General features: G+C 45.4%; 1 protein-coding gene across 1 annotated transcript; it reads right to left on the bottom strand.

Moving 5' to 3' along the window:
• Positions 1–12,007: 12,007 nt before the first annotated feature.
• Positions 12,008–14,644, bottom strand: BTG1 (BTG anti-proliferation factor 1). Its single transcript, XM_004700398.3, has 2 exons — positions 14,219–14,644; positions 12,008–13,321 (listed from the first exon to the last, which is right to left on the bottom strand). The coding sequence occupies exons 1-2, from the start codon at positions 14,364–14,366 to the stop codon at positions 12,954–12,956; spliced, it is 516 nt and encodes a 171-aa protein (XP_004700455.1). The 5' UTR covers positions 14,367–14,644; the 3' UTR covers positions 12,008–12,953.
• Between the last annotated feature and the right edge of the window lie 654 nt (positions 14,645–15,298).

The following is a 15,298-nucleotide window of genomic DNA, read 5'->3' as shown; positions in this document are numbered from 1 at the left end:
AAATGGTGAGGGAGTTAAAAAAAAAAGGGGCCCTCGTGATGTAGTGGTTACACATTAGGGTGCTAACAACTAGGTTGGAAGTTTGAAACCACCAGCTGTTCCACAAGAGAAAGACGAGGCTTTTTACCCCCATAAAGAGTTACAGTCTCAGTAGCTCACCGGGCCATCTACCCTGCCCTATAGGTCACCATGAGTGTGAACTGCCTGGATGGCAGTGCGTCCATCTATCTACCAAACCCACCGCCGCCGTGGAGCCCATCCGACTCACGGCGACCCTGTGCCAAACAGATAGCCCTGTTTTCTGAGACAATAAATCTTTACAGCCCAAAGTCTTCCTTTCTCCGTCAGAGCGGCTGGAGGTTTCAAACAGCTGCCTTTGTGGTTAAGAGCCCAATGCCTAACACTAGGCCACCGAGGCTCGTGATACACATATTGTAACATACAGTGAACCCTTGATTCTCAAATGGCTCCGAGCTTGAACTGTCCATGACTTGCACAGCCAGCGGAAAAACATCTGCTTGCCCTTTTGCCTCGGAGTGTCCCTGAAAACAAGATGGGTCACTAACAGCTCTACTGGAGCCACTCGGGCAAGCCCAAACTGGTTCTCAAACCACCACAGGCGGATCCAGAAATACGGTCACAAAATGTGCCGCCAGTGTTTCTGTCAAGTATGTGATCTGGATCGGCTTTGTTAGGCTGGACAAAAACTGATCTTTGATTGGATCAGCCGAGACAGCTACCCTACAGAGGAAACAATGCCAACTATTTGGACACAATTTTTTTTTAAAAAATCAGGCATTAAAGGAAATCTGCATTGTGTCCACCGCTTTGAGAGTCACACTGAAAATCCAACTTGCAGAAGCCTGTAGGACCGAGAGAGGTGAGCGTGTGGCATCTCACTGTGGGCACCAAGGGGCGGGCTTCATCCTGGGCACTGCTCTGGCTCATACAGCACAGCACTTGTGTCAGTGCGGTAAAACATTCCTCACGGTGCTTCCCGCACTTTGTGTAAAAGGGCGTCATTTTATTTACAGTGTTGGTTTGATATGTAATTGTTATAGTACTATATTTAGTGTGTTTAGATGTTTTAGGGGCTATTTCCACAACCTAGGGCTGTTAACTTGGTGTTAAAGTCCTAGAAAACTGGGTTTATAAAGTACAATTTTTGGACCTTGGAACCAATGATTTGGTTTTCCATTTCTTATGGGAAAAACATGTTCAATTCTTGAACTTTTTGGTGTTTGAATACGACTTTGGAATGGATTGAGTTAGACAACCGAGATAGATCACTGTTAGGAATAGAGATAGGAAGATTCTCCAATGATCCAAATTGTATTAATTCCTGTAGTATGCCATAAGTAGGGGGGGATGGGGAGGGGCAGAAAATAAAACTACCATAAACCTAGTTGGCACTGTGTTACCGTGTCAGCATGCTAACGTATAATGATGTTCCATTTGAGTAAAGAAGAGCCTAGAAGGATTTTGAAATTTGCTCGGTTCTTTGATATCTCATAGGTAGTCTGCCATCTTCAAGTCTCTGCTCACATGCCACCGTATCCGTGAGATCTTCCCTCGTGTTTGACTTAAAATATCAACCTCCCCAATCGCCCGGCACTTCCTATCTCCCTAACGAGGGAGGGTCCCCCTGCCATTGTACAACTGCAGGGCGCAATAGCCACACCGCTGACGTAGCAGCCCTGCTAATATTCAGCAGGTAGCACCACGGATGGATCATTTTACTTGTCTCCCAGCGTGTCTGTGTTTGGTTCTCCAAGTGCCCACAGCAGTGCCAGCACACAGTGGAAGCTCAATAAGCACGCATGAGCAGACTGACTTAATTTACAAAGCATCGAAGGTTCTGGTCTAAGAGTTCCTGACTTTAAGTTACCCCTGTCTAATGGGAAAACCAGACCTGAAACAAAACCACTGCAATCCAGACCGAGCTGGAGCCAGTGCTCAAAGGGGCATGTTGCTGGCGCTGGCCTCAAATCGGTCCTTAATTAGCTGTTCAACATCTCCGTGCCTCTGTTTCCTCAAATAAAAGATGACTGCCTTCCCAGGGGTCTTCTGTCAGGGGGTGAAGATGAGGCAGTGAGGACACACACAGGTGCTTAGCACAGCGCTGGCTCTCTAGCCAGCTGTACCTGAGGTATCAGGGTAGACTATGGACACAGAGCTGGAGACCTAAAGCTGCCTGGCAAAGCCTTCAGACTGTGGGGAGGCTTTCTGTTAAAATGACTGGCCCGGCGCTGAAGGGAAAACTGCCCCCAGCACACAGACAACGAAAAGCCACAAGGCTGTTTCCAGTACTTTAAGCATGAAACATGTGAAAAATGAGGAACAGATCTGGTCCTGATCTGATAGGGGCTTCTCCCACTAGAACCAGATTGCTGGTGAAGCCTACTGAGCAGGTCTGGCTTCAACCTTCATTACATCTTCACTGATCTGCCAAGCTTTCTAAAACGGAAAGGAGGAAAACAGTCCAGCTGGTACTGAGATATTAGGGATTATTGCACTGAAGGGGAAAGAAATTTCCTGTGCAAACAACTCACACTACCACCACCCACCACCCCTATAATCCTCACCTACCCCTGCTTTCTCAACAGAGGCCCTGCCAAGCAGAAAGAGGAAAACTACTGAGTGAATGACAGTATCAGGACCAGAGCGAAGCAGGGTCCTAATCAGAAATGTGAACCTACGGGGGATGGGAGGAGGGGGAAGAGAACCTGCTTTGTCCATCACTGGTAAAGGATCGCCTTCCCCTCTCCCTCTGCAGCTCTCAGTCATGAAGAACAGTGCCTTTAGGCCACGTCTTGCCCTCTCTGCATTAGAGAGTTGCTAAGGAGAGTGACACACAGATGGAGTGCAGGCCACTTCACCACTCACTGTGCTGGAACTTGGGTCAATATTCTAGCTGCTCTTTGGCCACTGCAGTTGAGATGAGAGTTGGTACTCTGGACTAGACTCAGCTAATAATATACACTTGACACATCCCCTCTTTTTAACCTGCAAAACCTACTAGAGTGACATAATCAGGCTAAAACGAGGGGGTGGTGGAGGGATAATCTACAGTTGGTGGTATCACAACTTTATTGACTGATCAAGATTCTAAAATGTAGGCCTAATAAACAGCAGGCAATCTTTGTAACCTTATGAATCAGTGAGGGGGATATGACTCAGAGTTTACTACTCACTGAAGAGACTAAAAAAGTCATGTTCATCAACCACTAAATCAGGACTAGTTGAAAGGCAACTGTTTCTTCTGGTGATCATTAGCTTCATGCTTAATCATTTGCCCCATGTTTAGGAAGCACATGTAATAAAAAATAAATTAAAACAACAACAACAAAAAACACAGCAGCAACCACCAAAAGTATCATCTTCAAGTTGATTCCAAATCATAGCAATCTTAAGAGGACAGAGTAGAAAACCATAGGATTTCCAAGGCTGTACATCTTCACGGATTCAGAATGCCACCATCGTTTATCTATGGAGCAGGTGGCTAGTGGGTCGCAAGTGAGTGCTTTAACCATTGTGCCACCACCAGGGAGTCCTCAAGAATAATAGGAGGAAAACACCATTCATTCTAACCTAATGCCTATCTTTACAGCCATATTTTTAATTGTAAGTGTCCCTAAAAGGTATTTCTCCATGTGTGACAGGCATGTTCTATTTCTTGAAGGGGTTGTAAGTACGCAACAGTCACTCAGCTCTATCCATCTCACTGTTTAAAATGTTTACCTCAACTTAAAGAAAAAATGTAACTGGCCTACAACTTGGAAGTTAAGTTTCTGAAGCACACTCAAAATATAACCCTAGACTGAAACTACTTGTTGAAATCTACTTAAATAAAAACTGTTTGCAAAAATGACAAGTGCAGTAACAAAAAAAAAGAAAAAAGAAAATGCTCAAATCATTTTAATTGTGCTGTTTCACAAACCCTGTGACTCTAATTTAGTCGCTTACCCTGAAACTCAACTTTCCGTGCTAAATCCTTTTAACACCAATGCGCCAGTAATAACTGTACAAGAACATATCAAGAAACCTGGCTACTCTCAAAGACACGCTCTTTACTGGTTGGGTTCCTTTAGACCGGATTAAACAGCAGTTGCCATTGAGCCAATTCTGTATTCGGATGTATCAGAACAGAGCATACATTCATGAGTCAGACATGAGGGCTTTCAATGGTTGCTCTTTGTAAAGTAAAATCACCAGCCTTTCTTCCAAGGCTACGCGCGGTGAATTTGGACTTCCACCCTCTCAGTGAGCTAAGCTGCTAAGCACATTGACCATTTGTACCATCCCGAAACCAAAAAAACAACAAAAAAACTCAAACTCACTGGCATCAAGTTAATTCCGACTGATAGCAACCCGATAGATGCCCTGATGGTACAATGGGCTGGTTCAGAGTTGGGCTGCTAACTGCAGGCTGCCCTTTGAAACCACCAGCTGCTTAGCTTAAGATGAGACTTCGGCCTCTCCTACAGGCTACCTCAGACACCCGCAGGGGCAAGTCTGTTCTGTATAGGGGCCCTACCTCTGGATGCCTTCAACTGGATAAGGCTTTCCAACTCCTTTACCCATTCACCGGTAAGTAGGCATTGTTAATTGCCAAAACCCAAGGCATGGAGATAATACTCTTAGTGTCACCTATAAATGAGGTGGCCCCATAGCCTGGAGCATGTTTGTAGACTGTGTATTTAATAACATCCCATTTTATTCTCAAACACCACTAGTTCCTTAGTAAATTTATTTAGGGAAGCATATGGTCACTCCACCCCGGTCACACTGGTCTTCTTTCACTCTTTCCCAGTCACCCAGGCCACTTTCTGGCCATTTGGGGGCATGTTCCTGAGTCTTTCCTCCCTCCTTCACTTAATCCCCAGCTCATCATTTAGATCTCGGCTCGAGTTCCCTGTGATCAGAGAACCTTTCTATGGCAGTCATATCCTTCTATCCTGGGTGTCCCAGAATGCCCCTCTCCCCCACTGTCGTTGCCTTCAAGGTGAGGTGTTTGGGAACCCGCTCTTCTCCTACCAGAAGGGTCCAAGATCCTTAAGAGCAGAGACAGTAACTGGTTTTTGCATGCTGAAATAAATGCGTAGCCAGCTCCTGACACCTACAGAGATTTAATATAAGTCTTTGCTAGATGAATATGATATGGGATGGAACATCACTTGTAATTTGATGATAAGAAATGGTAGTGGGGGAGAAAGACAAGTAGTTTAGAGTTAGGGGAAGCTCTGTCTCTGCCTTACAACCACTGTCTCACACGTTAATAGTCTAACGGCACTCACCATCACAGCATGTTTCAATCAGCCCCAAATGCCTATTCTTACAGCACAATCTTACGCAGTGGAGGAACACAGGACTAACTGCATTCGCAAGAAGGGCCTGAACCACACAGGGGACTTCAAAATGCAAGACTTCTGAAAGGGGCAAAGGGAATTTTTCCTCAAGTCTCATGAGGTTCTTTTAAGAATGAAGCTCTTTGTTTCCCATACTATTGCAATCGCCAGATAAACGAGCAAACAGCTCTACTTCTCCGAGGTATGTGGAAATGCTCTATAATGCCACAGCAAGCTATTCAGTGAGGTCGAGGTTCTCTTCACCTCGAACACAGGGACTTGAGTTTAAACCAAGAGCCAGCAGTCACTGACTGAGTAGAGGAAATCAATTACATTATTAGTAATTGTGATTCAGGCAAACATTGCATCAGGTTGCATCACAAGAAACTCAAACCCAAGCTGATAAACTCACCAAAAAAAAAAAAAGCTGCTTTTCTTTACAGTGAAGGAAGTGCCCACCCCACTCTAGATTAAGAAGAGAGCCACTAAAAGTTGTTTGAAGACCAGTTTTGAAACTCTGGCACACCTGTGACCAGATACAATGGCTTGAAGGGCTGCAAACCCTGAGAAAAGTCAACCAACTTCATATAGCCCAGAGTTGTTGAGAGAATTACACAAGATAATGGATGCCAGTGTGCTTTGCACAGGGCTACACTGCCGTATACACTAGGTCGCTGGTTCTCAACATTCCTAATGCCGCGACCCTTTAATACAGTTCCTCATGTTGTGACCCCCACCAAACATAAAATTATTTTTGTTACTTCATCACTGCTACTGTTATGAATCAGGTGACCCCTGTGAAAGGGTCGTTCGACCCACAGGTTGAGAACCACTGTTCTAGGTAGTACTGCTCCATCGCTCAACTGCAATACAAAGGATCTGAAGAGCTCCTTCTGCTTTGTTTTTGACCAAAAATGAGCTCTGAAAACCACAATCTGTTAAGGACCCAGCTCAGGAAAGTTTGTGAAAATGAACATGCAAGACCTGGGTTAACTGTATTTCCACCAGTGAAAGGAGGGAAGGAAGGTGCAATTCACTTTCCTTCCCATATGATTTCAAAAATATAAGCACATTTCTTATAGCTAGGGGGCTAAGGGGTCACGAGAAAGATGAGGCTCGGAAACCCCCAGGAGCAGTTAGTTCTACCCTGTCCTGCAGGGTCACTCTGAGTCGGGACAGACTCAATGGCAGTGGAGGGAGGAGCTCCAGGTCGATCTTCAGACATGCCAAACATCATCACACTGACGGCATGAAATTAGAAGAAACAACAAACGTGAAAATAACTCTGTCACATAGGTAGGTGGCCTCCATAAGAGAGCATCCAAGAATCTAAATTTCACGAATCTCACCATTCACTGCAAGATGTTTCCAGGCTTGACCTTGACCACAGACAGATGAGGTAGGTTATTACTATTTTTGCATCTAAAGTGACAGGCTCAGACAAGCTACGCAAACCTCTCAAAATCAAACACTGGTCCAGACATGGGCTCTTAACGCATTCTCCTTAGTCAAACCTATTATAGCTTACACTATAGTCCAAGTCTACAGCTCTCCACTAAATCCCAGCTGCCTCTCAAAAAACCACCAAAGTGACTGCCATCGAGTTGATTTCAGGTCACAGTGATCCTACCGGAAAAAGTCGAACTACTTCTTACGTGGTTCCCAAGCTGTGAATTGTTATGGGAGCACACAGCCTATCTTCTACCACAGAATGGCCCGCAGATTAGAACCACTGACCTTGGGGTTAGCAGCCTTATATGTAACCCACTAGGTCATGAAGCTTCCTCCCTCAAAGAAAGGGGCCCCATTTTCAGACTCCTGGGCAGGAAGAATGAAAAGTTTCCAGACTGAAAAAGAGCAGTGCATTGCAATAACATGACACAAAGTAAATATATCACATAACAATAGTTAAAAGCTTAAACCCTGGGGTCAGAAGGGCCCGAGCTCAAATGATGAGGTAGCTGTTTGGCTGTGGGGAAAACTACTTTAGCATGCTAGGCCTCATTTCTATGCATAAAATGAAGATTACAAAATACTGTCATGTCTCCCCAGTTCACCCAGTTGCTGGGAAGTTTGTGTGTTAGTAATCTGATGGCTCACAAGTACAATTTATGAGAACTACAACTCCCAGTTAGTCTATTGATTTGGGGGACAAAACTGCTTTAAATCAACAAGACAAGAAAGTGCATTCCTGTTTTAACAGTGTAACTGTCATGTATGATCATTTTAGGATTATGCCCATTTACAGAACCTTCTCCAACATAGTCCATTAGTTACCCATCTTTCTCTTCTAAAAAAAATAAGATCAAAGCAAAAGGGATAAAAGGGGACTTTTGGTTACCCCATTCTTGCTAAAATAACTTAACAGTTCATTTACAAATACCATAATCTACTCCTACAATCATGCATATGAATAAAATGCTACTAAGGCCCAAGCATTAGAAAATAAATTTTTATGAAAAATGAGTTTGAACCCATAATAGATAACTGAATATACAGAACACATTTTGATCAAACACTGAATTTTTGCTATCTGTTGGCTGCAAAAAAGAGGATGTTTTAATTTTGCAAATAAGGATTTCTGCAGATAAGCTAAGCTGAGCCAAAGCTACCCTCCCTCTTTGAATTGCTATAGAGCTTCTCGTTGTTGACTTATTTAAAGGAAGACTGGTCACAAGTTATTCTTAGGAGAACAATCAATCTGTTTAGAGATAATGTAGAGAAAGTCTAAACATTTAAAATCATGGACCCATACCAGTAAAAATTAGTGTATTTTCAAAATGTATCTATAAAATGTGGCTTGAGTTTTGGCACACATACACACAGATACAGGAACATATATCTTAAGAGTGAGAAAATAAGTCAGATGATCCATCTAAAGAATTATTAAAAGTAGATCTACCCTTGGGTAACATGTCGCCAGTCAACATTATAACTTGAAATTATAATTAGTATTTGTGATTATAGTCTCTACATACAGGAATCCAGTTAATCTGTTTTTTCCTGCCTGGGAGTCTCTATTGTGATCTTAGGTAGCTGGTTAATACTTAATAATCCTCCTACCCCTAGCAACAGGGTCACAAATGGGCTTTACGACTAACAGTACACAGGGAAAAGCACTAAAATGGTCAAGTGGTTTCTGACAGAGAACTGAAAAACATTCTCTCTGAGAGACAAAGGCATAGGCACTGTACTTGAATTTCTTTGTAAAAGAAAGAAAATCTCTCAATTTTAGGAGTATACTTTATTGATGCTTCCTAGTCCCTGCTCCCCTCCCCCAAGCCTAGTTTCCTGCAGGCCCATAAGGCTGTGCGTCCTAGGCCTTTCACCTGCCTGTTCACAGAAACAAATTGAGGGCAGACTTTGCCCCCAGATTGAGGAAGTACAGAAACTCCTAGGAGTACAGAATTATAGTAGTGATTCTCAAAACATTGTGCTGGAAGCCGCCTCTGGGTTTAAACCTAGGACTACAGCAAATCAATTTTTATCCCCCAACCCTTCATTCCTCTCATCTCATTTCCCAGGTCCCATTTCTCCTATCTCGTCTTTTTATTCAAAGCAAAACCCTTGATGTCATCCTCAGCCTTCACTATTACCTGTAATTGCACAGAATTCTTACCAACAGTACATCAGCACTCCATCTCCAGCATCCTATGATAAACCTCACGGAAGGCTCACCGAAGTTAGTAAACTCCCTAATGTTCCTGTGTGACTATTCGATTATCCGACGACAGGAAACATTAAAACATCTAAGTAACCATTTAGAACCCTAGGAAGGGAAACCTGGTCAGTATGCTTTTTCTGTGTGGGGCATATTCAACAATGGCAAGACAAACCGAACCAACCCACCTAAGCTGCAGTCAGAAAACCTGCTACTACTGTTTAGCCCACAAATTGTGGACAAACGATGAATGTTATCAATTTACCTGCTGGCTTATAATTTTAGGAGCATCCCAGAGCAACACAATTTATTTCGTTAGCAGAACCAACTATTGTACTATAAAAGTTTATTTTTAAACCATCGGGCTATTAAACTATGCTCCAAACATGAAAAATAAACCAGTTATATTTTGACAACGGCCAAGATACTAAAGTTCAACTGCAGAGACAAAGATGAGACTAAACTGGCAGTCTACATGCTATCATGTGAATAAGAACCCCATTCAACTTCACACAGGCCAAGATTTGAGTCTTCTACATTTAGAGTAACAACTATTGGTAAATTCTGTCCACAGTGCATGCAAGGAAAATTCAAAACGCTTGTGGAAAAATAGATTTAAAAGATCAAGGTTATCATAGCGTCTCTTCTGTAAAGCAGGAGAGTAGTCAGTGTTCAAAATAACAGAGGAAAAAGTCTAACAGATTGATTCGTTCCTAAGATTAAAAGGTGCCTGAGAAACGCTGGCTGTCATCGACCAGCAATACTGCACTGCTCCCCCTTCAACTCCAAGATCAATTCCTTATCTGTAACATCAACACTAGCACAAAATAAAATGACTTGCAATTCATGAGCATTAATAGTGACTGAAAGAAATCAATTGTACAATGGTACCAGGAAAGCAATTTCCTGGCAAAGTTCTCAGTCTTTCGTTCAGTACAGAAATAATGCAAATAAAGGTAGGGATATGTAATGTTCATGTCAGACCAGAGGGGAAACATTATCCAGACACATTATCCTGTATGAACTAAGGTAACTCTTGCTGTACAATCTACTTCAAGCCTTGCTCCAGCAGTACATTTAGAGAAAAGGAAATGATTTTAAAACTACCCAATAAAACTTACAAAGTGACATTCCTCAGAAAGGTATTGCCAATGGCTGTGAATTACTGGTGCTAATGGCAACTGGTAATTGTGAAAGCAGTTAAACTTTCTGAAAGTGATTTTAACCATTTTTCAAGTTGAGCAAACATACAAAGCTGTTTAAAAATTAGCACATAAAAAAAATTCAAAAAATACCGCTGCTACCAACGACTCCATGTGCAGACCTGACACGCCTGCAAGTGCACACAGCAGACACTTTTTGTACAAATAGCCAGGCAATACATTCCCCAGGAGCAATGAACAAGAAATATCCAACAGCTACTGTACTGCAGACATAAGCTCAACTCTACGTCTGGGGAATGTAAGGTTAAAGGCACAGGAAACAGCTGGATGCTAGGTCTCAGGCAACAAACAGTTCCCAAGCCTGTTCATGAGGAACTTAACTAGTTCCTCACATGCCAGGCACCACCTGAATTCCCAAAGAAACTTTAACCAGCTGTCCCAGCTAAAATGAAAGTCTCATGCTAAGGAAGATCTTAAAAAACAAATCTTCATTTGAAGGGGAAAAAAAATGTTTTACTTAGGGGGGAAAAATGTTGTAGATACTAAAAATTGTTTTCCATTACTCATTTTGCCCTACGCACCAGTGCTTTTGTCTCCAAAGCTTTTTATCGGTTACCAAGATGGCTTCAAGGTAACCAGATGAAATGCAGTTAAGTGGCAAGTATTAATCGTAGGTAGAGTGGGGAAAAGGTGGGAAACCCGTGTACAAATTAGGGTACCAGTACATCTTTATTTTAAAACCAAGTGTCAGGGACTAAGGAGTCTTTTCACAGAACGGGTGCAAAATTAAAACCATACTTAGAAAGGGCATATTGTGCTGTGGTTACAGGTACTGAAACTCCCCAGGATGGCCTGCACACGAACCATTTGTACGTGAGGAACTTTACGTCTACTTGTGTGTTCCTGTGTAGCCCCGAAAATGAGTAATTCTACAGGCAGAAATGAACTCCCAAACCAGTTTCAATTCACTTATTAGATTGCATGATTTCCAGTGTTTAATTTACTGTATGTGTACCATCCTCTCACCAACACCCCCCCTCCCCGCCCCACCAAAAAAAACCCCAAAAACCCATATGGTTCTTTTATCTGTGTATACAGAACAAAATTCAACTATTCCACTTTCAATTTCCACTGAACAAACATTTGTTATCCTCTGCAGCCAGGGGATTAGCAACAAGCCCTTACCAAATAGGTTAGTGGAATCAACTACACTTCCCCATCAGCATCCCTAATGTTCATTTGTACAGGTCCGTAGAGCAGTCTGAAAATGAGGAACCTTAAGTTAGCATGTCAACTTTTGAGAATAAAAGTTCATTAACATACCTGTTGTTGAAATCCAGCTTAAGTGATTTTTATGTAAATCTTGCAGCTGATGAAAAGCAAGAGCAACCAATCTCTCTGTAGTGATAAGCCTGTTCTTTTAAGACTACGGGTCATACCAGATGCCCAGGATTTTCTAATTGAACAAGGAATCCATCGGGGCCCAAGAATTGCTTTTCAAAGGTGGGCCAGAATGGGAACAGACACTTACATCTTCACTTCAACAGAGAAGCAAGGAAATGTAATCCTTTGAGTATCTTTTGATAGATGTTACCCTTGTCTCTCATCCTCATTTCATGAGATTATTTGCCTGTGAGTTTGTGTCCATGCTTTGTTTCACTTTATATATATATTTTTAATGTCACCCCTGTGTTTTCTCTAACACCTAAATACGTATACACAAACCATCTTCTCTCCTTATCAAAGGGCTTTCAGCAGGACTGGTGTGCAACCAACATTCATAGGGCTGATAAAATATCTGCAGCTGAACCCCTACAATCATGACAAGAGATGGATTAAAATGCCAAGATAAGAAACAATTTATTATAGAGAGAAGAAAAATTTCTCATCCAAAATATAGAAATCTGTACAACTTTGCCACAATCAATATACATGAACTGTACAAATTTACACCAGTTCATAATTTACCAAATAAAAGATGACTAACAAAGTTCACAAAATAGATGGTGGTTTGTGGAAAAGACTTTTACCCAATTAAGTACAAGGAAAGTTACAAACCAGACCTCCACTTTCTAAAAATAAGAAGTTTACTCAATCTTAGAAAACTACAAGCTAGCAATGTACAGAGAGCTGGCTGGTGCTAACACCACAGTTGAGACAGTGTCTTTTTAGGGGTCTTTTTAAAAGCCTGTTGCCATGGCAGGTTGTGGTCACTTGCTACTTTCAAGGCCAAAAACACAATACAAGGTCTGACCATTTTCCCAGGTCATGCTTACTAGTTTTTGTTTTATGTACATTTATACATATTTTAAGTGCTAGGTAAAAGTCTCATCATAAAATTTCCAGTACTACCATGTTTATAACGTTGTTTTCCTACCGAGCTGCCAAAAAAGGTTAACAATTGTCAAGTGTAATAGTGCAAATTTCCACTGCAAGGTCGATTGCAGAGAAAGGCTCTTTGAAACACAGATTCGAGTTAAAGGGACTGATGTAAAAATGCGGTATGTTGTCTGGGAGAACTGAAACCACCCTGGGACTTCACTCCCTAGCAAATACAGCGATCATTTCCTTGGGACTCACAGGCTATTAAGTCATTGAAAGGTACTGTCCAAACTATGGCACTGTCACTTAAAAAAATTTTTTTAACCACTCTATCTTGTGCCAGATCTTCACAGCTGTGACATGGTTTAAATTCCATAATCCATCCCCAAGAGGTGCCCACCCAAAGCAAAAATCAAAGTTATCCATCCATTATAAGATGATCCATCCATAGACTCTATCTTAACCTGATACAGTCATCATATTGTAGTTTTTGGAAGGGCTTGTTCGGCCCAAGAGAAGTTCCTCCTTACAGCTGATCCTGCTGTCTACCATTTGCACGTTGCTGCTGTTCGGCGTGCTACCTCCTGCTGGCGAGGCTTCGTACAGCACACAGATGGAGCCATCCTCTCCGATCCGGTAGGACACTTCGTAGGGGTCAACCCAGAGTGTGAGTTCGCTGGGGAGCAGCCTGAACAGCTCCTGACTGCTCAGTCCAATCCGCTGTGCTGCTTGTCCAATCAGAGGATCCATTTTATGGTTGATTCGAATACAACGGTAACCTGATCCTTTGCACGGCTTCTCTGGGAACCAGTGGTGTTTATAATGTTCTACAAGGGGGCAGAAAAAAGGGGGAAGAATGGAAAGACAAGGCTTAGATCGTGAATGGCCGGCTCGCGCTAAAGTTCAAGAGTGAAAACGAAATCGAGCAACTTTTCACAAGTGTCCAGGATTGCATATTCGCTGCGGTGCGCGCGCGGAGATAGGGAGAGTCGCCAGGGGGTTAGAAATAGCCCAGCCCGGGACAAAAATCATCTCCAGGAACCAACAGGCTAACCCGACTGAACAGTAATCACACCCGCAGCCTCCGCCAGCCGGATGGCACACACCGGCAGCCAGGCGGGACCGTGTTTACTTTTCTCCACCCTGCCTGGGCCAACACAATGGAGTTTATGGCTCTGGAGGAAAGAACCACCACTGGACTGTTAACCCCAAAGGGAAGAAAAACAAGCAGCCCTAAACCACGCTCTGGGCAGGGCTACGATTGTGGCGGTGACAAATCCGATGATTAATAGGCAGGGGCAGGAGGCGCAGGGGCACCGCACGTCCGTCCCGAGCTAGTTCCAGGGCAGGGGCGAGGCTCTCCACCCTGGGACGGGCTACCGACGACCCACGACGGTTGCAGCGAGTTGGGGGAGGGGGTGCCGAGCCAACCCCAGCCCCGCCGCGGCTCCTTTGTCCCCCCAATCGGCGGTCGGGTCCTCGGACCCCACGGCAGCTCCCGCCTGGGTCTGCTCTTACTTTCTTTGTTGTGTTTCCGCCCCCACCTCCCTCCGCGCCCCCACACCCGTGTGCCAGTCGGGGGTCGGGCGGGAGAAGGAAGTGGACCCGAGGGTCAGCCCCTAAACATTGGCCGGGCCCCGCCGTTAGCGGCCGGTCGAGTCCTGGCTCCGGGCCCCCCCGCCGGCGCCCCAACTCCCGCAGTCCTGCAGTCGCGGGCGACTCACCTGCCATTAGCTCCTGCAGACTCTGGCTGAAGGTCTGCAACTGTCGCTCGCTCGTGAGCCCCTTGGTGCGGAGGAACTTGGAGATGAAAGACACAGCGGCAGCGATCTCGCCTATCATGGTGGCGGCCCGCGTGTAGAAGGGATGCATGGGGGCGGCGGAAGGGGGGCCCGGGGCGGCCGGGGCTCGGCGGCGCGGCCCCGACGGCGGAGCGGCCACCCCGGGCTCTCTTCCAGGGCAGAGAAAAAAGGGGTGTGAGGGACGGACGGCGACTTTTTTCTCCTTTCTTTTGAGTATAAAAGTTATTTTCGAGACAGGAGGCGGCAGGAGAGAGGAAGAGTCGAGCGACGGCGGCCTGGTCACATCGCTCGGACCCCCCCAACCGCCTCCGCCTCCAACTCCGCAGTCACGGAAGCTCTTAACAGCAGCATTTCCAGCTCCGAGGGACGAAGGGGTGCCGGCGCCGTGCAGCACGCTTTATAGCGCCTCCGAGAGGAAGTGGCGTAACTGGAGCGTGACGGCTGACACCGGCCAATCCAGAGATCGCACCATTGTGACGCAATCAGATTCGGAGCCGGAGGGGGCGGGAAAAGGGGGCTGGAGGGCGGGTCCAGAGACCCAGAAGCGAGGGAGGAGCTGACGTAATCCGCTTGTAAACAAATAAACCCGGAGTGGCGGCGTAGACGGAGGAGCGGCGATTGGGCTGAGGGGGGAGGGAGGCGAGGGTGCGCGTGTGAAAGTTCCTCCTCCGGCCCCCGCCCCTCCTCTCTGTTTCGGCAGGGCCGCCGGGCCCGGCCTCGCTCGCCCGGAGGCTCGTGCGGAGCCGACGAACGCTCGGCGGTCTGCGTGCTGCGGCCGCTCCGATCGCTGTGCACGTCCTCGGCGCCGGCCCCGCGCGCACTCGGTCTGTACGCGCCCGGCCTGGCCCGCGGTCGCCGTGGCTGGAGAGCGTGCGGCCAGCCTGCGGGGCAGCGCTGGGGACGCGGGCCGGCCCGCCGGGGGAAGGGCCGGGGAGGGAACCGGGGGGCGTTCTGCCTGAGGAGCCATTGCACCCCAGGGGCGGGGCGGGGGGAGGCGGTACT

This window comes from Echinops telfairi, unplaced genomic scaffold (assembly GCF_000313985.2).
Source record: "Echinops telfairi isolate 266 unplaced genomic scaffold, ASM31398v2 ScPeMD7_2;HRSCAF=8, whole genome shotgun sequence".
NCBI classification, from domain to species: Eukaryota; Metazoa; Chordata; class Mammalia; order Afrosoricida; family Tenrecidae; genus Echinops; species Echinops telfairi.
The sequence above is the reverse complement of the archived record's forward strand: the minus strand, read 5'-3'. Positions and strand labels throughout refer to the sequence as shown.

Bases quoted from the DNA above. Each gene is read 5' to 3' on its own strand.
- BTG1 (XM_004700398.3), bottom strand. From the start codon at position 14,366: ATGCATCCCTTCTACACGCGGGCCGCCACCATGATAGGCGAGATCGCT. The intron at 13,322-14,218 runs GTGAGTCGCCCG...GCCCCCTTGTAG, and splicing joins TCTGCAGGAGCTAATGGCAG to AACATTATAAACACCACTGG.